This window comes from Phaenicophaeus curvirostris, chromosome Z (genome assembly GCF_032191515.1).
Source record: "Phaenicophaeus curvirostris isolate KB17595 chromosome Z, BPBGC_Pcur_1.0, whole genome shotgun sequence".
NCBI classification, from domain to species: Eukaryota; Metazoa; Chordata; class Aves; order Cuculiformes; family Cuculidae; genus Phaenicophaeus; species Phaenicophaeus curvirostris.
In genome coordinates this window covers 55,312,606-55,339,646 of record NC_091431.1, presented here as the reverse complement: position 1 = coordinate 55,339,646, position 27,041 = coordinate 55,312,606, and the positions used below count along the sequence as shown (strand labels likewise).

The window sequence follows — 27,041 nt, the reverse complement described above, 5'->3', positions numbered from 1 at the left end:
ATGCAAGAGAAAAAAACAGATAATTTTTCATGGGTTATAACTTAACCCTTCCAAAAGTAGTGAAAGATAATGAGGGGAAAAATTACTTGTCTCAAGGTGCTAGGCACCATGGAGAAATAACTTGTCTCAAGCTAGTAGGCACTATGTCTGGGCTAACTCTGTTTTAGTGCAGCTCGAATTCTAATGTAAGAAAACTGTGGAAATTTACAATTCAAAGTGTGTTTCATCAGGGAGAAATCCACAGATTGTTTTGACACTCAGTTAGAAATTCAGCATGAAGATGGACGTCTCATAAAATTTGCAGCTGCTGATTGAATTTATATGTCCATAAAGGCCATCAACAGTAGCAGCTGCTGCAGGGGAAGTGGGGGAAAAATGACAAAAATTTTGAGACTAGCATTTTTTCCTCAGCCTTATAATAGCAAATTACTTGTAATAAGGTCCTACACTGGCCAGGATTAAAGAAAAATACAGGCAGCCAGAAGGCAATGGTTTTTCAGTTTAATTGATTTGAACTAAAAATGTCTGAATTTGATATTTAAATATATGTTTAGTCACCTGTACAGTATGTAAAAATGAAACTGCAAGTCAGAAGTGTCCCTAAAGTGGAAACTAAGACTCTTACTGGTAATTACAGAAGATCTATCATACAGGTAGTTTTATTATATAGTAAATACCCAGGATTGAAAATGAGTAATATCAAGATGTGCAAAAGTAGGTCATATTTTTAGGACCTCATCTGTGGCCATGCTCCCTCTCATTCCTTCACACACAGAGATAGGAGAGGATGTGTAGGATCTACATTTATTTTTTAAGAAACAACTCTTTTTACACTGATCATTTAAAAAGCAAACATGCATTTACAAAACCAAGTCTGTGTTTTCAAAGCAATTAGAAGTGTCATTGAGACAAATGGTATAACAAAATTGAACTAAGTTATCTTTTGTTTAGAGAGTTTTGTATATTGCTGTCTATTTGTGTTTTTATGGAAGGAACAATATGTGTGTGTGTAAGGTTCAATATTTTTGAAATTTCTTCCTTTTTGGCAGAAGCAGGATCATTATTACAACCTTTAAGAGATTCTGACTCCCTTATCACCCATGTTTCAAAATATGTATGCACTGTGAGACTATCGGTTGGCTTAATGTGCAGGTGTTTTCTTTCATCTGTGTTAGAGATTTATGCATGCAACTCCCAATGCACAGCAAGGTAGCTATCCCCACCAAGTCGTATTTGGAGGCCTTTTCCTCACAGTTAATAGTCAACATCTGTGCCATTCTACGCTGTAGTTCCATCATGTTTTGCAAGCTAAGGAGGGTCAACAAAAATAAATCTTGAGGTCAGTAGAAGCTTCAGTAATCCAGAAACTCTTAAGGGAGTTCTCCATAACTGAGCAGTGCAGAATTGTGTTGTAGTCTGGTTCAATGCCAATTGTGTGTAGTCTCAGTATCAGTAAGGTTTTAGTATATGGAGACATTTCAGAATGAAAGTGTTTGTGTGACATCTTAATATAAAAATACAGGGCTCCCATATCTTAGCTGCTCAAGCCAGAAAGAAATGAGTTAGAATTCTAAGGAGATTAATTGAATAATTGCGATAATGAGAATCTCTATGAATGTTATTATTTCTGAGAGTTTTCACTTTTAAGATTAATTTGGTGAAGTGCAGTAAAGTAACTGTCTTTTTACTTCTAAAACTTAAAATACATTTTAGGAACCTGCAAGACACTGATGTACCTGGAAATGAAATTATTTGATCATAGAGTTCATTCATATCACAGCTTGCTCTTTCGGTGGTCATACGCTCCATGTATCAAACACTTATGATTATTAGAAACTATGAAACTCTAAATATAGTGTTGTTTCTTCTCTTTCACTGTCCCTTTTCTGTTAAGTTCAGTTCTAAAGAAGTACCAGTTGCCTTTCAAACGCTTATTTTTTCTTTCAACTCTTAAGTGAAGATATTGGGTTTTATTCTATGTAAAAGTAAATTTTGCAAACTTAAAATATTAAAAGCTATAGAACTGTGTACTGACCTAAGTAACAACATTAAGATCCTGTAAGCATTAGTACATATTATTCTTTTAGTTCTTTTGGAAAATATATTAATAATTATGCTTGCAGTCTACTTCCTATTTTTTACTTCAGTACGTTTTAAAATATTAATAAATATTAAATATGATATGTAATACATATGTAATAAGGATATGTGAAAAGGCATACCTGAAATTTATTGTAAATATAAACAAACTTGAAAGTAAAGCAAAATACAGTGATAAATCTTTTTTACTTGTATGTCAGGTGTCAAAACGGGGAGTCAGAAAAGGTTTAGAATGTTGTTTCTAAACTAGTGTACACAAGTGTATCTCATTTGCAACATCCTGCTTTCAAACCTCACACATTTTAAAGAAATTATGATACAAGAGTAAAATTACGGAGAGGGTTTTTTTGCCTATTAACTATTTACCCAGCTTTTTCTTAAGGGTCCTGAGTGTCAAATGCTGTTGTAATAATTGATATAAATCACAAAAGATGGGGCATTTCCTCTGTTTTTTAGAGCTGAAATAACCTTTTTTAATTCAAGATATTTTAATCGAGAGTGGATGCTGCAGAACAATATCATTTGTCGTGTCAGTATCTATGCCTTTACAGCCCTCCAAGTTGCTTTATCTGAGAGCTGAGGAAAGGAGTCCCTGCTGCCACTTTACCTGGGTCTGTCAATCCTGACTGCCTCAGCTCACAAGACATATCTTTGCCATGTGGTTATTTATAAAAGTACAAAACCCAGCTGTGAATGGTGAACCCAGCTGTATGATGGAATGGCAGGTGTTATCTCTTGGCAACCCTGGCACTCTGTCTACCATTATCTATGTTTATTTATGTCTTCGTTAGGTGTTTTATTTCCTTGAAGCCATACAGTGTTTCTCTTGGCTCTAGTATGCTACACTTAGTGGATATCCCTGCAAACCATATGCATGTTCAGGTTTGTGCTGTAGTCACTTCTCCTGTTGTATTATAATTGCTTCCTCTTCTCCTTAGGAAGAGATTTTGCTCTTTCCTAGGATCCCCGCTAGGCCTTGTCTTACCTAGTGGGCTGTCCCTATGAATCCATGCTAACCTGTTCTTCGCTTTATCAGCCTTCTTTTCAGTGTGGCATTTAGGTGTTCATGGCCCCAGCTGAAAATGTCTGTCAGGATTTCTTCTGTTCTTCCCAAAGCCATATTTTAACCTATGTATGTCAACTTATAGGGGAACTGACATGTCTTTTTGAACAAAGCCTGTACATCCAGTGTGCCTCTGTGCCATCCAGCGTGGCATTGCACAGGGCATCAGGAGCTCAGTCAGGATCTGCTTGAATTTCCATCCACTCCAACTTCAGAGCCACACGTAGGAACTTTATGTTTGAGATGTTAGGAACTTGGTTCCCATCTTGCTTGGATGTGAACTTTGCAAGAGGTTTTGTGTAATTGCTTTATAGATGAGAACAGGCAACTTAATTACAGTAGGAGTTTTTTGTTGTGTTACCTTGATGTAAATGCATCCCACTTTTTTATCTGATCCTGTATTTCTGGATCTTCTGTTAGTGAAGGGCTAGGTGGGGGTTTATATGTATACACACCTTCTCTTATACTCTCAAATGCTCTGTTTTAGTGTATATGAATAGTGCATGTGTGGTTTCAAAGGATAGTTTATGATTAACATGATAAAATAGGTAGCATATAACCTGTAGGTTAAGGAATAGTTTTTAATGCTGTTTAAAAGAAATATCTGTAGGCTAGGCATATACCTGAAATGGATAATATATCTCAAAGGACAAGTTACTTCAGCTAACCTTCCTTTTCTTCAGAAGTCCACTATTTTGTTGACCGTGATTGAAATGCATGAGCGTCCTCCCTTATAGTCCACAGTACTGCTATTCTTTAATCCTATTTTTTATAACTTCAAGTGCTATACACAGTATTAACTGTAATTGTGTTCAGGCCTTGTATAAGGCTGAATTTTCTTAGCAAATCTCACACCTGTAATCCTTTTATAAAATTTATTACAACTTACTAAAAACCAGAAATAGCACTAGCTCCTTGAGAGCATGGATGCGGCTAGCTGTAATGATTCCATTTATTCTGAACAAAATAGAGATAGTAAATGAGTGTTTGCAAATGATTTATTATTGAAATATAATTAATCATCCAAACCAGACTGTAACACTGCTGTGTTGGGTCATATTGCTTAATTGGGGTTCACTGCAGCTGTAACTTTCTTTTCATTTTATTTACAATTCATACCCTTGCTGTTACTTACCCATTTCCCTTCCCTGCATGACTGCGTTTTTGTTTATGTTCCTGCCTTATGGTTTTATTTATAGAGTTCAAGTTATTGTGCACTTTCTCTCTGCTTACTAAATTTACTTTATACATTCTAGGTTCCCATTTTATGCCATTTTTCATACATGTACAGAAAATATTCAGTACTTTATTCCTTTTAGATTTATTCACATTTTGACAGTAATTGGTAGAAAACAGTTTCTTGAATGATAGACCAAAACAAACCAAAAGAACAGTTGGGAGAAAGCTTCCACATGCCAGAGAATGAGTATCCATCAGCTCTCTGAGGAAGTGGCATTTGTACTAGTATCATTTACACTTTTGTTGCAGAAAGAATGTAATATTGCATATTTCTAGTAAGCTTATTGTAGATTCATTCATAAAACAACAGTTCTTTGTAAAGGCATAATGTGTTAGACTTTGTGTGGCTTTGAGGTGGAAGGCACAAGGCTTTTCAGTGAGCAGGGAGAGGAAATTGTTGTGAGGTGTCCTGCTGGGAGGTGAACAGAGCTTAGGGACTAGAGTGACAATGGGCATTTAGCAGAACGTTTTTAAACATCTGTCTGCTGAATGAGACTGCTTCTCAGACAAGCTACAATAAAAGGTGTTTTCGCTGGAGTCAGCCACCACTGTTGCAGATACAGCAGGCTAAATAAGGTTTGCATGAACGTATATAAAAGCCATGGACTCTGATCCCTCAGGAAGTTGTGGGTTTAGTGTTTCCAGACAAGTTCATTCCAGGCAGCAAGATTAAATCTAGCCTTAAATGTAATAGAAGAAAAGGGAACCACAGAGTTCTCTGGATGCAAATGTTCTACAGAATCTTCCGTACAGTCAAACAGGTGTAAAATATAATAGAAGACCCCTCTGCACACCATTCCCTATAAAAATCCCCAAGCCTCTAGCTCTAGCCAGACAGCAAGTAGAACAAGGCCCAAATTCACTGCATTGTAAATGTTATAATTGGGTGAGCAGATAAATACATGCAAACTTAAGTATACCCACAATATAAAAACAGAATGCAACACTCTATTGCCACACAAGGAGTAGAAAGCCAATCCTATGCAAAAAAATTTAAAATATGTAGTTTAAACCTACTAGTAGCAGAGCAGGAAGACAGAACCTGAAGTCTGAATAACTATTAAATACACGGTACAGCTATTCCATGCTATTTCACAGAAAGATCAGCAATCAGTATGCATACACTGATTCACTAGGACTCATGTATTAAGAAATATTTTACTGTCACAAAGACCAAAAAAAGGTGATTATTACAGTGATTACATTTTGAGTATGCCTTCCTTTAAAAAGGGGTTAAGAGCTATACATAATAACTATCTGTCCTAGTACAAGAACAACTTGTCCAGGGGCATGTTCTAGACCAGATATTGTATGACTTGTCCAGGAATATTCTCAAAATGTTTATTCACACCTTACTATCAAGCAGCTGAGGGTTAAGAGGATGGTTTCAGAGTTTCTATACATGCAAACACTCCCTGACAAACTGGTAGTTGTTACTGGAACTTTGACTCCAGGGTTGAAAAGCGATGAACCGGTCATAAAAAAAGGAAACATGCAATACCTGTTAATGAGGCCAAGGAGAAGGGGAGGAGAAAAGAAAAAAAAAAAGGCAACCACTAGTCCATGATAGATTAGGTACAAAAATGTGTTTGACATAATACATTGTGTTGCCTCAAAAACTTAAGAGATATCCTGAAAACATGGCTCAATTCTCAGTGAGAAATGACATCTTCATAGCTTGCTTTCTGATTGCAGGCAGAACAAGATGGATGGCTGAAGCTTCAACAGCAAATCCTTAGTTTAGGTGATTGCAGTGCAAGACTACATATTATAAAGGTGCATACTCCTCTAACAATTAAACAAATCTGCATTGTATTGGAACTGGTTGTCACTGATCCTGGTTCTCTTGAGGTTAATGGAAATCAGAACCATGGAACAAAGAAGCCTATGGCCTTACTTGCTGCTCTTAAAAAATCTAAATGAGTTTCTAATATGGTTTTATAAAGCTTGAAGAGTTTTAGATTTCTTCAAGTAGATTAATTGTTGGAGAGAATATAACTAGATGCATAAAAGGTAGCTGTTGAGTGCAAATGCTAAACTTTTAAAGTCTACTATGTTTTTTGTATGAGTAAATATAAAGAACTAATGAAAATAATTAATTTTTCACTTAGCAAAAACTAACCTCATAGAATCTAAATTTCTAAATTTTGAAAAAAGAGTATCAGATTTCTTTGAGATAAAAGTATTATATTAAAATGTTATTTAACTTTATTTTGATCTGGAAGGTTCTCAATAGTTTTTTTTTCCTTAATGCAAATGTGGATACATCAGATTTAGTGACTGCAATGGAAAATACTAAGATGCTTTGTCCATAGAAGTGCGGCTTTTCCTTTGTTAGTAGAAATGGAAAAATTAAAATAATCATTTGATAACATCTGTGCATATTTACCAAGTGTATATTCTCTAGGGTTCAGAGTCTGTAGATAAGGCTGCAGAAATTTAGAAAAAAAATCCATGAAGTCCTTTGCTACCCCTTTGCATTTCACTTAGTATTTCCTTTGCTGGTTTTGGCTACCTCTTTCTTATGCCAGCAGGCTGCCTAATTTCTGTTAAACAGTTGTTTTCAGGCTGTTACACAAATTCCCTTCAGTCATCACTCATCGACTTTCAGATAGACTGGGACTGAAGGGCTCAGAGAAAATATGTACAGTAAAAAAGTATGTTAAAGCTAAAATGTGTAATTACTGTATCACTTGTTGAAAGATCTGTCCATTACTCAGACTTCTTGGCCATTTTGCCTGCTTGTAACTCCTGTGAAGTTGCAAATCTTGGCTACTTCCATGTTTTGTGTAAATTATGTGAGCATTCTGTACATCTGTTAAGTTCTTTCTGAAGTAATGTGCTTTTTGTTTTGTGAGTTATTGGCTGTTATTCTTTGTTTATGCTGTGTTCTGTATAATCCTAGCCTGAAGTATTAATGATTCTTCTACGTTTCTAAGATCTAGTGGTCACATTAAAATGGGGTTAAAGTTAGCATATAGTGCTGCTTACATTCCTATTGGTAATTGCTTCATACGTGTATACTCGCAAATGAAGTTTCTTCAATTGCAATAGTAAAGGCCACAGTATTTATTTGAAAACATGGAAATTAATTGATCTATATATTGACTGTAAAATAGTCAATGTGTTTAGTATGGAAGAACACAGCTTCTCTAAACTATAAGAGATTTTAATGACATCTAAAGAGGCCTCTGTGATCTTCACTAAAAAGTCTATGTGAATTTTTTGCTGGTGCTAGTCTGCCAAAAGAAAGCTAGGGGACAGGGCAAATCAGACAGTTGCAGTTAGTTAGTGCTGTGTTGAGAGCAGAGAGGCTTGAAAGTCACCAACAGTACTGTGTGATGATTCTTCAAAGTAGTGTGTTTGGGAAAGGTTTTTGAGTTTGGCTGTACAGTGTGATTTGACTGTGGGATCTGGAGAACAAATTTTTTTCATGTCTTATGGAACCTTGCAGCAGAATAAAAAGTGGCGTAATTTGTTAAAAGCAGGCTAGTTCAAAATGTTTTATTTGAGATAACATATCACGTCAATCGAAAGTTGTGGTGGCAGGTAAAAAAATACACTTCTTCATTACTTGTGCTTATGTCATTTTACTCAGACTATACTATCTGTGCAAATCGTGGGCAGTTTTTTAAATGGTGCTGTGATAACAGTAAAATTTAGTGACTTTCTGACAGTGATGAACAGTGTTAATTCAGCGACTTATATAGGAAAATACCTAATTATTATAGACACGTCTTCAGCTTTTCTGGAAATCTCTATGGGAAGAAAGCAATTATGTATTTTTGGTTTGCTGTATAGGTAAGGAGTTTGAGAAATTAATATATCCATAGTATTGTTGAAAGGAAATTATTTTAAAGTAAGTGTATGAAATATAGTATCTTCAGTATATAGGATTTGTGTACTTATAGAACAAATATGTATAAATCATATAACTTTCAACACTGATTAAATATATCTAATGTTGGAGATTCAAGTGTGCTACACTGTTGTCTTTGCCTGATGACATGTATCTGAAACAGTAAAAATGCTGAATGGCTTATAAAGCTAAAGAAGATACTTAGAAAAGTAGTTACAGTTTCTGTACTAATTCTTACTTTACTGCAGTAAGTACTTAGTAATGAACAATAGTTTGCAGTTTAGCTGTTATCCAGAGATGGATGAAATGTAACTCCTGACTGCTATCACTTCTAAAATAACTTCTTTTGAAATACTTGTTGAAAGCGTATTGAAGTAATAAAATGCATTAATCCCATCATTATGAAAAAAAAATATTTTATGCAGATATTTCTTGGTGTTTCCTAAAAATGTCAGATTTCTCTGTATCAGCGTGCCAGATAGAGAGAAAGTCTCTTGTTAGTTTTTGGGGTTTTTTTCACCTGAGGGATGGGGAGTCTTGCACATCTTTCCAGTATCTGCTAATTCAAAAAGCAAATTAAAATATTCTTTCATAATTGAAAGCTGGAGTTGAGAATTTTTTTTAATCTGAAATATATGCTATCTGTTCCTCTGTAGAGTAGCATGATATCTGACAGTCAGTCTGCTGTGTACTAGGTCACCCATTGAACCTTAACTCTTCCTCTTTGGCAGTAGTAGAATCTGTGGGCAGGATTGATATTGTAAGGGTCCCCTTACAATATACTGAATGCTGTCTATCAGAGAGCTACCTACTGGTTTTTGGGTTTTAACATGGAAAATTCTTAGTTTTCAAGCATATGTGTAAAGGCTCACATGCACAGAGCAGCTGCCAGTGATTGGGGGTGATGTGGGCTGATCACTAACCAGGGAACTTCTGTGCTGGCTTTTGTCTCAAGAACAACATCAAGTTTCTGATTACTCACCAGACATGATGTGGAAGATATCCAGCTGAAGAAAACTGATAGACAGTTCTTCAGAGAAGCATTCTCAAAGGGAGCAATATTCTAAGGTGGTTAACTTAGGTTGAAATATATTTGTCATTAACAATGCAAGCCAGCTGTAGAACATGCAAGCTTTTGTTTAAGTTACTGAAACACATAGTATTTCAAATTGACGTCTAGATGGTAATAATTTTCTCATTATTTTAATCCTTTGGTTTTATCCTGTAGACATCATTGCACTTGTGTGTATAAGTACAATTCTTTCAAAACAATAATATAATTGGCAATTTAAATGCCATAAAGCAGTATGTTTAACTGCCTTTTTCTTTATTTTTTTTTCTATAGGGCAGATTATACCAGAAAGAAGATTTGTGGAAGCAATGAATCGTCAACCATATCAGTATCAAATGGGTGACTTTCCAACAGAATGGGAAGGTAAATCCCAAATACTTTGATTTTATTTCAAGATAATTTTGCCACTGAATGTAGATTCAATATTTTTAGTGGAAAGCCCGGCTATGTGAATAGGCTGTCTGTTATCTTTCATTCTGAGTAATGCAGGCTTTTGTTTAACTGCATAGTTGTGAATTCTTAAAGTAACCCCTTTACAAATAGGATAAATTATGTCTAGGAAATCAGTATTTAGTAAAAATGTGACTATAACGTATATGATCGTGACTTTCTCCTGTTAAATGTGAAAATACTTGTGCCAAGGGTGGATCTGATAAAATAACCAAACCTAAATGTGTTAAACTTCCTAATTGTACCCTTCCTAATTGTAGCCGTGTTGATTTGTATGTCATCTGAACTATTGGTGGCATATTGGGTTTTTCTCATGGTGGTATTTGGTTTCCTATACTTTTCCTTGCACAGTCTTTTAGGGAGTTGGAGAACCTGATAGTCATTAACCACTTTTTCCCTCTGCTACTGATGAAAATTTTGGCTGAAAATTTGAGACATAAAAATATGAGAAGGTCCTTAGGATTAGCTGAGCAGCTATTGGAAAAAGAGGGGAATGGGAGAGGGGAGTATATGTTGGTCCTTGAGGCTGTAGGATCTTGAGCCAAGTGGAATAATTTGGGTTGTAAGGGACCTACCATCAAATGATGGGTAGACAAGGTGTTCAGGAACATAGTTTAGTGGCAGATAGGAATAGTCCGACTCGATGATCCAAGAGGTCTTTTCCAACCTCATGTTTCTATGATTCTATGATTCTTAAGTCAAGGCACCTTATTTGGGCTTATTTTGAAGAAGAAAGGACCATTCACCAGTCCTGTCTTTATGAGCTGCATTTACAAATTTTAATACTTAACTTACTCATCTTTGTAACTTTTTTTTTGTGTTGGCTTTGTGATTTTGTCAGCACCAGATAGGAATAATTCACAGGGAAAAGGAATATTTACAGTATGCAGACAGCCGTCTTTTCCTCTTAAGTACCGAGTTTCTCTAGAAACAAAGAACACATACGTGTATCTTTTTTTTTCCCTTCTGTGCATTCCTGTAACCAGGATGGAGTGTGTAGTGCTTGTTTCTGACAGATAAAGTATGAGAATTCTGCATAAAAGAGTAACCAGTATGCTTTTGTCCAATACCAATTTAAACATTACAAACAGTTTTGTACAAGTATAATCTAATTTAAAAGAAGCTAAAACTTACTTCTGCTGTGTGTATAGAGGCTGTTCGAAGAGCTACCGTGCTCTGTTTTGGGATGTGAATTAGGGATGTGGGATGCTCTGAAGTTCAGTTTATCACTACTTGTTTCCTGTATCATGTAAATGAAAAGTTCTCTGTGAGTAAGAAATGAGAAAGAATGGAAGGAGTAGGGAGTTCAAATAATAGTATAGAAGGCAGTTACCTGCGTGGGAACAGTTTAACACAAGGTTTCTAGGCACAGATTGCTGAAAGGCTCATTGCACTTCTGTCCCTATTTTTTCTGCTTCAAGATAGATAGGTCTAGATGTTTCCCAGGCCCAAAGACCTGTGATGAACTTTCACTCTGCATCTTCTGTCCAGACTTAAGAAGATTTCCCAACACATTCTTTCTGTGTGTTTTCACTTTATACCTGGTGTTGTTGTGGATACAGCATTCCAGCAAATAGTCTGAGACTTTGCAGAAGGATTTCTAAAATATTTGCTGTTTTCTCTGAACAGTAAAAGATGAATATAAGGTTAGAAGGCTGTATAATATTTCTTACTTATCTTTTCTCTTTGCCCTTGGAAATTTTTTCATTTTTAGTGTTCTAAATCCTATTTGCTGGGCATATGCTTACATCTCCAGGGACCTTCTGTCCAAATCCTTTGTATGCATTCTGTTTCGGTTTTGGCTGGTTCAGCAATAGCAGTCTCCTTACCTTCCCTTTTCAGGCTTTTCTCTTTAAGGGCAGGACTAAAGTTTCTGCTGCCTTAGTTCATCTCCTTTTTCTTGGGGTCTGCAGAGAGCTGTTGTCTTTATTCTACCAGGACACTTTTTTTTTTTTTTTCACTTGTGGATAATTCTTGGTGGTCACCTGATATAAAAGCAGTCATCCTAGCACCCTTTCCTTCTGCTTGTTTCCCTAAATCACGCTGTGGCTAGAAATGAAACCTCTTGTGATGGAATTGAATAAAGCTACTGATCCTGGAAATACTTAAGGGCATGACTTGTCTGAGGAGAACTTGAACTAAACCAGTGACAAGGGATTACTTAAGGGGTGGGAACAGGCTGTAGTGAAATGTGAAGAGGATCTGAGTTAAATCTCACTGTATATCTAAGACATTCAACCTGGAGAGCTTGTAAACTAAGGGGCTGATTTCAGCACTGTGTTTGTTGAGTTATAAACATGTATTAAGGTAGCCAAGACCAAGTAGAAAGCTATAAAGCAAGTAGATAAACCAATCATCCAGATTACGGACTCAGTCTGTGCAAGCTGTTTTTCAGACTCCAGAGATGTGTTTGTGCATCAGTCTTGAGAGTTTACTGAATACAGGGCCGAGGGCTTACACCTGAAGGGCTTCAGTAGAGTTTTGCTCATGAAGGTGTTAGTGTTAAGTGCTGCACGGGATTAAATTTCCCAGGTTCTCAGACATGTGATTTTTACAAAAGTTCTGAGTGTCCGTTAAGGTTTTTGTAAAATTTAAACATGCTCAATATTAAAATATGATAATCATAGTCCCTTGTGTTCTCCTTAGTTTTTGTGCTAGCTATTTGTACACAGAAAATTAAATCCATTTTTATTTTTAAAATCCAAAGGTATGTTTCCATTCGTACTGTAATTTTTAATTTAGAACTTAATCCATACATACACAATACAGTTATTACTGTTTAGGTGGAGCCTCTTGTATTTTACCCCATGCTGGGAGTACGTACTTTTCTCTAGGCAATATGGATGCAGAAGAAAACAGATAACCTTTCTGTAATATTAGTTCTGAATGTTCACCTGCTGTAGAATGTACCTCCTCAGGACATGTCAGTAGTTCTCTTGAGAGGGTATCAGTAATTTTACATACCTATAGAGATTCATGAGGCACCATGCTTTGTGCAGAATTTTATTGCCTGTCTATTCCTAGTCTTTTTTTTTTTCTCTCCTAGTAACATTTAGTGATTAATGGGAGTCTTAATTTGCATACTCACTTTTATGCTCATTACAGTGTCTTATGTGCCAGTAGGAGTCTTAAAGTTCAATGAAAATCTCATGCATACTAATGAGAATGCAAATTAGTCCTGATGAAAGAATGCAAGGGTCTCAAGGTGGGAAATGTCCAGCTGTCTTGCAAAATTCCTTTTAGACAAAAGTAGCATTACAATGAGTACAGAAAGCAGGAAGTGTCATCCAGATAAAATGAGAAGCAGCAGCATAATTAGCTTGAAATGGGACAATGGTTCATTTTGCCAAAGCTTTCGGGGGCAAGGAAGCATGTATTGGTTGCACTTCATACATAAATGTTACCTTCTCTGCTTTACCATGTTTAAAACGTGTTTGCTGACAACAGAATGGGCATTTTGTTTTGCCAGTGTAAGGTATGTGAGTGTTTTTCTGGAAATCTTTTCCAGCTACAACTGTCACTGGACACCTCTTAATTAAGAGTGTGTGTGTGTGTGTGCGCATATGGTGTTCAAATAATATGTGATAAAGCACTTACCTGCCTTGTTTCTGTCAACAAATATTTAACTGTGTTATAAATCTGTTCAGTAATTTAAACCTGCATTGATTAAAAGTGTAATGGAGAGCTCAAAGAAGGGTGGGAAGCCTTTTCACTGTTAAACTATGTACACTGACTGTATTTTTTAAAAAAAAACGCAAAATGTCATAATTGCAAGATATTGTTTACTTGTATTTTGTTAAAAGTAGTGCTAACTCAGTATGAATCTCTGGTTATATTTTTTGTATGCATTCATTCTTCCTTTAAGTATTACCATGAATTTCTCTTGATTCCTGAGTTATGAAGTGTTGGTGTTTTTTTGAAAAAGTTGGTTGCTCAAAGTACTGTTGATACTTTAGAAAAAAATTAAAAAGCATTTTACATTTTCCATCTGAAAGAGATCCACCTGAAAACTGGTGGGGATTAAGTTAATAGTCCTCTCATTCTTCTCCATGAAGACTCAGGGGTGATCAGGTGAATGATGAGTAAAATGTATTGCTTATGAATATCTGATAAAACTATTACAAGCTAAAGTACAATATACTAAAATATACTCAATTCAGATGATGTTTTCTTTGTTTTCAGTCTCTTGAGCTGTGCTTTACGTACAGTATTTCAGAAATGGATTTGCACAGAGAAGTCATTAAATATTAAAACTAACTAGCTTCATCTTATGGCTGTAAAGAGATTTTGGTAAATTTGGTTACTGTATTTATCCCTCGGCTACATAACAGTGAAGGAGTCTTCATTAAATAATGATTTTCTAATGCAGCTTATTAAAGTTGTTAAAATTGTTAATCAAATAACTGTCTAATAGTCCTGTCTACTATTGAAAGAAAATCTATTCCAATGGTTATATTTCAGCAGTAAGTTTCTAACTGCAGCTTAATGTTTTTAGTATTTCAGGTTTTGAAAGTTTTTATTTAAGAATCATGAGTCGTAATCAGTAGAAGTTAAGATGCAGCTGGTGTTTTAAGAAAATACTGTAAATCTAAAAAATTGAAGTAATTTTAGGTTTTGAGAGCTGTAGAATTGAAACCAATGCTACTGTACTTCCATCTGACAGAGGTGAAGGAGGACAAAGCAGAAAAGGATACTTTGTTGAAAGTAGTCCCTTAAATTTTGAAGGTTGAAAACTTAGTTTTTCACTGAACACTTTGAACTACTACTTTTCCTCTTATCTCCGCCTGTATCTTTTATTGATTAGCGGCTAATAAACATACTTCACTATACCCGATATCTCTAAGAGTTTCTTGCTTTTCTGGCTGATGCTGGAACTGTTGCTAAGTACAGGCAAAGATTCTTCTGTCAGGAGGAAAGGTTTATGTGCTATGATTTTCTCTAACAGCATCATTGGTCCCTTTACAAAGAGTGTCCGAAAGGCTGTCGGCTGAGAAGTGCCAGTCCAAGTCTCTGATCTTGCCAGATTTTGCTTTTGAAAGTCCTCTGAAAATCTAAATGTTTGAAAGTGCTGCAAGTACATGCAGAATGTTATCCAGTTCTGTAAGTCTAATAGAAAGTCACTTAGTTGTATTTTGGATAATCTTAAAGGGCTGTTCTTCCTTCCACTGATGTAAAACTTTTGCAGAAAGGGTGATGTTGACTGTTCAGTGCTCAATTGCTTCTCCATAAGGCAGATTTGGGTCTAATCTTTCTTAAAACCTCTGAGAAGAGCTGGCAAGGGACTGCTTTTAAGAAAAGGTGTTAGAGAATGGTATTTGAAAGGACATATCTTCACAGAATGTCCTCTGATAGACAAGAACCAAAAGTAATGCCTTCGTTCATGTCATTGCAGGCATTCCCTGCCCATCGCATGGGGCTTGGAACTATATGATCTTTAAGGTACCTTCCAACCCAAACTATTCTATGATTCTGTTTTACCTTTAACCTTGAGTTAAGGCTGTTGGTTGTGCCATCATGGCTAAATTCCAAGTGATGTAATGCCATTTTGCCTCCTCTAATTCCATTCATATATTAATTGGAAGCTATTCCTCCTGAAACTAGTTTCGTAATGTCACTGACGCAGAGTGGTGTTAAGTGCCTCACTCTTATGTGTAATGGCGTTTTCAGTAGTGAGGTGACATTACGACTCTGTGCAGCTGTGTTTTGGACTTGCTGTCTGACTCAGTCCCTAGTTCCCCTCAAAATACAGCACAGATGGTATTAGAAAATTGAAATTTGGAACAGTTCCTCCTTAAAGCATTTCTGAAACTTTATAGACAGCTACAAGTCACACGAAGAATTTGACTGGGTGATAATGGAAGTGTCATTTTTGCTCTAATTTTCAGGCGCAATAATAAAAGTCTTAATTACCCAAACAAAGATAAAAAAAGAACATTTTGCCGTATCTTAGCACTTGGAGCTGGTTTTCCTTATGTTTGTCCTTCTGTTCATTAATGGCCACTTGTTCATTACTGGCCATTGCTACTTATTCATTGGAAACATATGAACAGAAAAGTCTAGCAAGTATACAACCCAATGCTTCTCTGCTGTGTGGGTTGGAAAGCCATGAAAAAATGCTACAGTAGTAGTACCTTTAAAGGAGTGATAGATGTTGCTTTGTCCACAGTCACAGAATCTGTCTAAATAGTATCCTTTTTCTCCAGATTGATCTAAGGCTTTTGGTACTTCTCAGCAGTCATCTTGTAATTTTCTCAGGGTGGAGCTCAGCTCTCTTTAGCTCAAAAAGAAGCCTGGGCCATAAGCCCTGCTTTTAAGCCTTGTATTGGTAGCCAGGACAGTATGTATACTGTACCCAAGCTCTGCTCACTGCTGTGATTCCCCCATCTTCCTTCTGTGAAGACTGAGAGTATTACCACAAGAAATAACATCTTGGGTCTTTATATTTTGAGAAAGGATATTAAGGCTTGCTAGGCTATGGAAAATTCTGTTGTAGCTTTTTTATAAACATTTGCTTTCTATTACAAATTCTTTATAATTTCGAGTTTGAATGCTGTTCATGATCTTGGAAATAATCCATTTGAATTTTATTTCTTTTGCAGCATGGATAAGGAAGAAGAGAAAAGATCCACCCACCATTGAGGTGAGAGAGATGAACTGTTTTTAAATTTTCAGTTGTTGTAATTAAACTACAATAATTAATATATAGTGGACTCATCTGTCCAGTAATTTGTCACTTTTGAGATAGAATTTAGTATGTTCCTTGCCTAATTGATGAAATTATACACAGATTAGATATCTAGCACTTTAAACAAATGGAAATATGAAGTCTAGTGTTCCTTAGTTGGTACTTTTATCTGTGAATTCTTTAAGAAAGTCTACATGGATTCTTTAAGATGATCATGGCCATTCAAGAATTTTTTTAATTCAATGAATTCTGGAATTACTGCTCTGAATTTTAAAAATGGATCCTCTGAATTAGTGCAAGTTCTTGTGCAAGGTATGTGACATGAAAATGCAGGTTTCAAATCGAGCTGGAAATCAGTGCTGGAAAACAAATTGCACTAGTGCTTTACAGTACTAATGAGGTGGGGGAGTTGCAGCCATGACTTTTCCCATAATTGGTTTCTAATGGAATGAAGCAGGGAACTATCCCACGATCTTTCATTATGATGAGTTTGTAAAGAGTGGAATGGGTTTGACTGTTGATCTGTGCATACAGACACTCACACAATACACTGCTTGCTTTGGATTTGTATTACAAATTGCCAAGCACCAGCTAGGAATAAGTGAGTAGATGAGGAATGGTTTACTACAGGAGATTGAAACTGACACCCACAGAGGCAGATGCTTCACTGGCATAAGTAGGAATAACTGTGTTGAATTCAGGAAAGCTGTGTTGGCATGCTGTGGCCAAGATTTGGTCGCTAAGATATTCTGGAATATACTGGTTTGTGAAAAGTTGTCCTGTCTGCCTGTGTGTTAAAATGACTGAGGGAAGCTTGTCAGCTGATAGTAACAAGCCTTAACTCATTAAAAGGAGCTCCCACAAAACTCACATCTTTTCAGCTAGTTCTGTTTCGCACTTGCCACTGAGGCTGTGGAGATAAGGGCTATAATACACCCATGAATGGCAGAAGTTTCAGTTAAATCTATCCTCAAAACTTCTTACGGCTTAAGGCAAGTTTACACACTTTTCTTTGCATTACTATTTAGGGAAGTGCTAAGTGTGAGTTTTAAAAATCTTTTCCCCTTCACTTCTCATCCTAATTATTTGTGCAGAAGTGATACTACAGCAGTTGTTCTGTCTCAGTCTGAGCCAATCTCCCTTTAAGTAGTTCTGGCTCAAACTAATTGTATGTATATGACTTTTATTGTTGGAATTACCAACTCATGTGATACTTGAAGTGGTGTTGCATGCCTTTTGTTATTTCCATAAGCCAGACTGCCATGATAATTATGCTAAGACAAACCTGCTACAGAATGCGTGTAGCCTTGAGTTTGGGATTGGTGCAATAAAGCTCCTTCTGGCACTGGAGGTGTTGGTTTGGTTTCAAAATAGGGAACAAGGAGTCTCCACATGTGAGAGAACTGTGGAGCAGTAGTTTTCTAAATATTTTACCTTCCAGAAAAAAGCAGTTTATGGAGAATGAGATTATTGGGAGTCATGATGCATTCAGAGTTACAGGACTACTTGTACTTTCAGGTTCACAAGGTAATAGATCTGAAAAATAATTTAGCAGTTAGGTTCTTTACCTGCAGGTCACTGATCTTATGCGAGCAAGAGTGATGGACCAGGAATTTGAAAAGTAGTTATCTTTTCTTTCAAGTAATCTCTGAATTGTTTCTTACTGTATAAGAAAAGACAGTCCAGATATATGTATGTTAAAAATTATTACTAATATTTTGAAAACAATATTTCAGTCATATATTAAATATATGATACTGCAGATTAATTTTCTTTTTTTTCCTCTATTAGGGTAGAGTGATATGTGATCTACTTTTCTTCTGATTTGGAAATGTTTTACCACAAACCATACCACCATATCATGATAAATACAATTATACTAGTGAAGTACGTACAGACTGGTGTTTGGTCCCTACTTGTATGACTGATTTGCTTTAGTATTGTAGTTACGTAAATTCTACGGGCTGCTATTCTGTCTTATATTCCCTGTTTGACAGCTGATATGGTAAACTGCTGTTTGACAGCTACGAAACAAGGGAATATTTGTGAACATATTTCATGTTGAAACCCTGTAACAAATGTACCTATTCTTTCCCATAGTTCTCATGAGAATAGAATATTAGTGAAAAAGGATGCAAAGCCCACAAATATTTCGGTTTTGCCTTAATTACATTTTACTTCCAATGCTGTGTTGCAACACTGCAAAACAGCATTATAGTTCCTAAAGAATAAATTCCTAAAACTGTGTTCCTGACTTGGTGGTCTGCAATACCACTTTTTTTTTTGGATAGTTTTCCTTTTTTTCCTGTGCTTTGTCCATTATATCTTTTTTCTTTTTAATATCAAATGATACATGTTAAATTTTATTAAAATTTCTTTTCCCCTACTATGCTCCCTTGCCTACCTTTAGTATTTTATGCTTTGGGTTTTTTTTCTATATTTGTCAAACTTGTCTTTTATTAATCTCTCAGCTATGAATGATAGATGATGCTCAAATGGACAGGCTATCAAGTCTCGGGATGAGCTCTATGATCCAACTTAAATTGAAAATATTGCAGCAATATGGCTTCATAGATCAGCTGGATCTTCATCTTCCTAGTAGCACTGGTGACCACATTTTGGAAACTAATGGTTTGTTGAATATTGTCAGCCAACAAAATGTCATTCATAATCATAGAATCATAGAATAATTTGGTTTGGAAAGGACCTTAAAGAACATCTGGTTCCAATCTCCCTGCCATGGGCAGGGACACCTCCTACTGGCTCAGGCTGCCCAAGGCCCCATCCAGCCTAGCCTGGAACACCTCCAGGGATGGGGCAGCCACAGCTTCCCTGGACAACCTGTGCCAGTGCCTTACCACTTTCATAGTGAAGAAGTTCCTCCTTATGTCTTGTCTAAATCTGCTTCTCTCCAGTTTATAGCCATAATCATAATGATGTGTCAGTCACTTAAGTGAGAATGAATGCCAGTTGTCCTTACATTGGTCAAGGTAGCTAGGTCGTGACACCGTTTAAGTTGACATTCTTATGACTTGATAATGTTTTGATTTCAGAACATTCTTTCTTCCACAAACACCTAACTGTCTATTTTTGTTTCCTTTGTAAAGCTTTCATATTCCCACAGAATAAATTGCTTTTAATCTCTCTTTCTTTACATTCTACTTCTTCTGTGTGTGTCTGTGTAGAAGAATACTCCAATGACTTCACAAGACAATTTGTGCAGCATTAACTGCTTTCTATACTTAACGATTTCTTTCCTCCCTGAACTCCCACCACTTTTTGTGAACTTTTTTGTAGGAAATAAATTACAATTCTATGTACTGGGTTAGTCATAACCCTGAAATGCTGCTCATTGTTTCAGTTATTTTTAATCTGACGGGTATCATAAGGCATATTTGTGGTTGGAAGCCTTGGGTTTTAAAAGCCAGCTGCTGGGATTTGAGAAACAGTTGCCTTTTGATTTTATTATAGCTTGAAATATACAAAGTCTCATTCTTAAATCATTTAATGATGAGGGTGATCACTTTTCAAATTAATGCAGACCAAGTTGTTTCTAATATTGTGCTTAAGCATTTTCTGTTCCTCTGGTAATCAGGGAGCCCAGTCTTGGTAAAAAATTTTGGGTCACGTCTGCACTCGGTGTAAGCATACATGTGTGCATACACATACATATACACACAGTGCTTTGTAACAGGTGAGAGTCTGAGCTTATATATGTGTATTCTTTGCATTACTATAGCATTCTGTCATCTGTCCCTTTATATGTATTGTGTGTGGTCATATACATGTAGTTGACTGAGGAGAATTTATCATTACCTTTATTCCTGTGCAGCTGTAAATTATATTTGAACAAATTTAACTAATGTTGAATAATATACTAGACTATTGAATTTCTTTATTGTGTTTATAGGAAACTAGATGTATGTGGCATGTTTTTGGGAGAAGAGGAAATGTGTCTGTGTGTAGACAGCTTACAGTTTTAAATTAGTGAAAATACTTTAAAGGCTGCAAATAGTAAAATATTTTTACTTTTTTTGGTGTGGAAGCAGATTTAATAATTTATCACTTTACATGCCAATGAGTTTACCTGCTAAACAAGTAGGTTGTTGGAATCAATTAAAAGAGGCTCTTTTGGGATATAGAGTTGTTTTATGGGAATGATGTTATATCCATGCAAATTATTTCTTTAAGAGACTGTTCCTTTCCATTCTTTGAGCTATAGTCTGCTTTCAGCATGGGTTATCATCTAGGTTGCAAGGTAAATGTAAACCTGTTGTCTTGCATACACTTCTACCCAGTCTTCTGGGTACAGATTTGACTCTTCTTTGAAGTAATAAGTGACAGGACTAGAGGAAATGGTCCCAAGTTGCACCAGAAGAGGTTTATTCTGGATATTGGAAACAATTTCTTTACTGAAAGGGTTGTCCAGCACTGGAACAGGCTGCCCAGGGAGGTCGCTGAGTCACCATCCCTGCAGGTATTTAAAAGATGAGTAGGTGAAGTGCTTAGGGTTTAGTGGTGGGTTTGGCACTGCTAGGTTAAGGGTGGAACTTGATCTTAAAGGTCTTTTCCAACTTAAATAATTCTGTATTTTGAATTTTTCACATCTTGGTTTCAAAGGAAAGAAGAAATGCTTTTGGGAGGCAGGAGGGACATCCTTCTCTTTAGGCCTCCTTTTTTGTGGCTTGTGTTGCTATTCCATCACAGAAGTGGAACTCCCCAAACTGAAAAGACGAGAAACTAACACCTACAGGGCTACTGTGTGTGTCATTCTTTTTATGTACTTTAATGAACTGCAACCAAATTTCTGCTGACAAGTACTTCTCAAGACTTCTCAGCGCTTTATTGATAGGCATCTTTGCATGGCATTCATGAGCTTTGCTGCATTCTACATCTCTTGTTTTCATCCTGGGTCATGTTTTCTTTTTAAAAAAACGACCTGATTTAAAATGTTACATAGTATTAAGTATATTAAAATAAAGTAATGAAAAAACTTATTTCTGTTGGTGCAGCTCCTAACTGAGATAGTGGCTGGATGCATAAGCTTTGGTTATGGTGTCTGTTGCAATAGAGTATCTGTGTCTCTATCTGTCTCTCATCTTTATACAGTTAGTACACATGGAACGCACAGCCAGGTTTTACCCCACAGCAGTAGTCCTATCAAAACTGGTTTAGGTATCTAAGACACAGTGAGTCTCCAGCTTGTAAACTTGGAATGAACTAAGCGGTGTATTTTTAAGGATCTGAGATTTTAAGCTTTTCTGTGCCTAACTTCCATTTGATTCCATCAGCACTTCTGATTTCAGAGGGCATCAGTCTTGTAGGGGCTTTTAAAGAGGCTGCTGTGTTTAACATGTTTTACCTTTGAACCTGCCAATATGATATGCTGCAATTGCCAGGTGTGTACCTATAGTAGTGCTACTCTGTGAACAGGTATTCGAGCTAGGAGTTACTTCACTTTTAAGCGAGGTGCCATATCCTCTGTAATGCATACAGGGCTGCAGAGCTACAAGCAATCTTTTTCATTTCAGTTTGAACTGAAAATTCACTGTTGCTTTATATGCATGTGGATATATGTTAATATTTTGTGGGAAGTGAAGTACAATTGCATGTTCCTTTAATTGGTGCCAAGAACTTGAAAATAGTTTGAAATAGAAAACCACTGTAAATGACTGCTATTCTCCTGCATTATATACTTGTTGCACAGTAATAAAACTCAAGTGTCTTCCAGATTGTACAATTGGATAGAAGGTGAAATGTTAAAAAAAGAAACTTTTTGTGACAGCTCCTTCCTTCTTTCAAACTATTCCTAGTATTTCCATAATTACCTGTTTTGACAGCCTCCTTGTCAAAGGAGGAAAATGTACTTCAGTGAGTTGTAATAAGCATAAGGTTTCAATGATAGTTTATCCCTCCCCCCTACTATGAATCATTACATTGAAATTACGTTTAATGGTTTGCTTGCCATAATGCATACCCAGTTTTCCCATTTATTTGATCAGAAGTATTATTTATTTGAGGGATGTTATGGTCAAAACTGGCTTCAGTCATGGAGAATAGTTTTCACATTCCTTCAACCAGAGTAGGATGCAGTTTAGAAAAATTTTTTGACACTGATGGAGTTGCATGTTATAGTTTTGCTTCTGTCTTCTTTCAGATGCTTCAGTTGAGAAGTTTTAAAATGAGAACTCTTGATGCAGAGATTGTACATTCTTGCATAGAAAATAGGCCTTAGGAAGTGAGTAGTTTACTCCAGATGCCACAGAAGGCTTCAGAATGTGATTTACAGTCCTGGGAAATGCTAGTACTATGCTATCCTACTGAGCATAGACAGTGCTGTCAGCAAAATGTTTTCCACCATTGCTGTCCAGGATCTCACCAGGACTGGAAATTTAGGACATTATGCAAATGACTTGGTTTACACTAAATAGAATTTTGCATAGTAAATTGTGCGTGATTCCAGAAAGGATTGTTATTCAGTCTGAAAGGGCAGTAAAACTCAACAATATGAAGAGCTGAGCTACAAAGGGAGTGGTCAGAGAAGTAACTAAAAAAAAAAATTAAGACCCTGAAGAAGCCATCATCTTTTAGAGTTTGAAACATAAGTGCTTGTCAGCCTCCACTGAAGAATATCCAGACACCACTTTGTCCTATTACTCCACTTTACCTGTGCTTCAGCTCCCAAGGCTGTAAGGGATGCTGCTGCTCTGCTACTCCTCTCCCTGTGGGAGGAAGTGCATGGAGCATTGGCTTTGTATCCTAAATCACTGTCAGCACAGCTGAATGGAGGTGGAGGGAGAAATAATGTACCAGGGAAAGGGCTGGTACAGATTACATCATCTTGTAGAGTAAGGGGAAAGCAAGGACCAAACTGGGACTGAATTGTGTCTACAGTTCCTTGTTTGCTCTGCGGTCATCAGCGTTATGCATTGGCCTTTGCTCAGGGCAGAGAGCACTGGTACTAGGGTAGTTCATGATTTTTGCTGCTCCTACACAGTTTTATCTGTGATCTTGAACGTGTTTGTAGTTCTGTACAAAAATCTTTGCAGTATTATAACAATAATCCAAGCATATCCAATAATAAACCCTTCTGACTCCATGTGTTGTTGATATGCTTTACATTCTAGCTTCTTTGCCTTTTCTCTTCCTTTGACCTCTCATGCTTGTTTGCTGAGGTAACAAGACCTGCCCTGGGTCAGAACATTCTGTGCTTCTTAGTGATGAGAGCCTCTCTCTGCCTCTTACTCTTGAAATATGATGTAATATCCAATTATTTAATCTTGCCCATTTAACTTGTTCAACTGGAAAATGGAGTTTACTCAACAAGTTTGGCAAGATTATAAAAACAGGTGAATTGGCTTAACTTCTAGCACTTTGCTGGACTTTCAGTTAATTTGTCAGTGAAGAACAAATTCTGACATGTCTAAATTGTCTTATAGCAATCAACTTCTTTAATACTGTTCCAAAACAGATTATTTCTCCTTTCCATTTGTAATTTTTAAAATTTTAACTATGCTGACTTGCATATATGAAAATTTAACAACAGAGTTCAAAGTTCAAGTTCATTCATGATTAAACAAAATATTCAAACTAGACATCATAATTTAAGCATTCTGTGGGTTATGAGTGTCTGTACAGTTTAAACAAAGAACATTAATCTGTCCAGATGTTTCTCAGTTCTGGCATCAAATAATAGTTAGCTAACCCTATTCAAATCAAGAGAAGGCATGAGTATTTCAACATGTATTTAAGATAACTTAGGAAGTTCAAATAGTTTCAAAGACAACATAAAGAAGCTGTTTGTTTTTAAATTAATCAAAACACAAACCCATCTGAAATGAAATATGACATCTTGCTCAAAATTAATAATACATAAACTTCTCTACTTATAGGTTTGGTTATTAGTGTCTTTAGAAAATCATCTGGAAAGAACAAAACCAAAGTGAGAACCGCTCTTAAAATAACCTTTAAACATTACCTCTTACACATTGTTCCATTGGTACTGTATGTCTAGCCACCTGCGTCCTTAGAGCTATGATACTTCTTCACAAGTTTGGGTTGCCCTTTGCCTTCAGGAGACGGAACAAGCTCCATGAGAGGCAAATGGTATTAAAACCAGTGGCTGGCTTGAGAACTGAGAGGGAAACAGTAAGAAAGAGAGGGGAAGGGGAGTGTGGGTTCTTCAGATTGTGGGGTTCAGGAGGTGATGTAGGATAGAAAATGTTAAGTACAGACATTTATCTAGGAGAAGACTAGCAAGAAGTGTTTGCAAAGGCTAGTTACTACTGAGCAAGAACTCAGCTGAAGGAATAAGCAAGTCTAGAGAAATCTTTTATAGTTATGAAATTTCCCTACCAGGAGGAACTAATATTATTCCGTAAGTTTATTCAGAAAAAGGATATTGATGACAATGAGATCCTTTAAGAGTGAAAGAATGCTCCATTCCAAACTTGGAGCCTACAAAGCAGGTCTTCCACTGCAGCCTGGTAGACACTGCAAGTCCTTTGACTAGAGACAAACTTCTAGATGTTTCTTCTTCTGTGAACCAGAGGTGAATACAATTTCCAAGCAGCAGAGGGTGCATCTCAGCTGCTAGAGTTAAGCAAGAGCTTTAAACAAAAATATAGTTTGGAGGAGAGTTGGAAACTTTATGCCAGTGGCATGAAATATGGCCTGATCCCTTTTGCAACAACACACTTTGAAGGCAGCACCATGTCAGGGGCTGCGTTGCTCCTATAAACAGTCTGGCTTTCATTCTTCATCCATGCAGCTGTTACCACTACTGAGATGTCAGAATATGCAAACATCATCAGTTTCTGGATGAAAAGCAGCTGCCTCAGACTCTGCATAGGGCCACTTTGGCATTTCCTTAATAAAAATACTAAGTTCTTCAAGAAAACCTTAGCCATCACTTCCTTAAACCCTGCCCCTCTAAGGAGGGGAGGCATGCAGCTCCAGTCATTACAAGGATTAAAAACCTCCTAGAGTTTACAATAATCACCAAAGCTGGACTCACCTGCAGTTAGTAAAATTTCTTCTTTTGTGTTCCATCTAGAAGTAAACTGTAGAACATGTAGCTGGACTGAGTTCTTACTGCATTGCATGTATGTTGTTCCAAATGCTGGGAGCTGATGCATTTCAAGGTGAACATCTACATGTAGGGATTTCATCTGGTATGAAACATAGCTGGATGTCTTCAGGCATTTTTTAGTTTTGCAGCATGATCCCATAATCCTTAGATTTCTCTTCTAATAAAAAATGGTAAAGGGCATTTCTGATACTCTTTAGATGCTATGTGCCTCATGAGAACCACAGGTTCAAAGGGTTTATGTAATTTATTTTTATAGAGTGTTGGAAGAACAAGCCAACACTTAGATGACTGCAGTTACCTGGTAGATACTGTGTTCTCTGTGTTGGACAAAATGATTTTGTATTTCCTCTAAAGGAAGGGCACATAACATATTCATGCTCTTAGATTTCAGAAAACTTACATGGCATATTTTGAGGGGCAGTTTATAGTGAAGCTAGCCATTTTATAAAATATTTCCATTTATGTCAGAGAAGAAGGAAAGATAAATGTTCTGAAGCTGACAATGTAATTTAGAAAAGAAAAAAAGAAGGTACTTTTCACTCCCAGTCACTGTTCACAGTATCAAACAGTGAGGGGTTGGGTAGCAATGGTGCCTCAGAATCAAAAGGTAGTGGCGTGCAGGTGAGTTGGAGCAGTCTATGCTGCCGTGCAGATTTACAGATTATCTGTCATGGGTAGAAGAGCCCAGCAGCTGTCAGCTTCTCTACTGTTGTGTAGGAAGCCCTGTAGAACCAGGAAGTTGCCTGAGGAGGAGCCTAGTGCTCACTGTATTTAATTGCAGTGAGCCATGCAGATAAACCAAAGCCATATTTGGAGGACTAGTTATAAAGATCCTGCATATATCTGGTGTGTTCTAAGGATAATACTGTCTATAAATATGCATGCAATAGATTCATTAACATTTGCATTTTGAACCAAATTGGTTTTCCTAATCAAATTTGGACATAATTGGATCTTTTATTTAAATGCCTGTAATTGCAGGGGAACTTCAGTCTCACAACTGCCTTACACTACAGTGGCTGTAGTGACTGAACCAGTAGTATTTAGAAATACGGTCACAATGTTTTTTTTAAGAAAAAAATGTAAAAGGAAAAACAGTGAGAATTGAGAATGAAGTATTTGCTGGTGGTGATATTACAAACAGGAAGGACTTCGTGCCTGTGAGAGAATTTCACAAAGCACATGTGCCAGTATTGAAGGACAAAATGTTCATACTAAGAAAACTCATCTGTTTGACCGATTTTTTCTGAAGTGTCAATTGACACAAAATTCCTGATTGACATTTTCTTCAATTTGAATATAGGAACCCTGATTTCAGTGTATATGTTACTGGTATGTGTTTAATGCATGAAATGGATGCATGCAGATACTTGGAACTTGAAATTTTTTTGTCCTGATGTGGATTGTATAGAAGATTCTGAACAAGCTGCTGCAGGGTTGGTTTTTGGTTTAAGTGTATTTGTTAATGAAAAAAGCATTCCT

General features: G+C 36.5%; 1 protein-coding gene across 1 annotated transcript in view; it reads left to right on the top strand.

Annotated features, from left to right (window-relative positions):
- The window catches only part of NDUFAF2 (NADH:ubiquinone oxidoreductase complex assembly factor 2), a 57,428-nt gene that overhangs the window by 27,104 nt on the left and 3,283 nt on the right, over positions 1 to 27,041 (top strand). The window contains exons 2-3 of the mRNA XM_069880230.1: positions 9,607 to 9,696; positions 16,383 to 16,423. Coding sequence (XP_069736331.1) covers positions 9,607 to 9,696; positions 16,383 to 16,423 — 131 coding nt within the window. The remainder of the gene's footprint in view (positions 1 to 9,606; positions 9,697 to 16,382; positions 16,424 to 27,041) is intronic.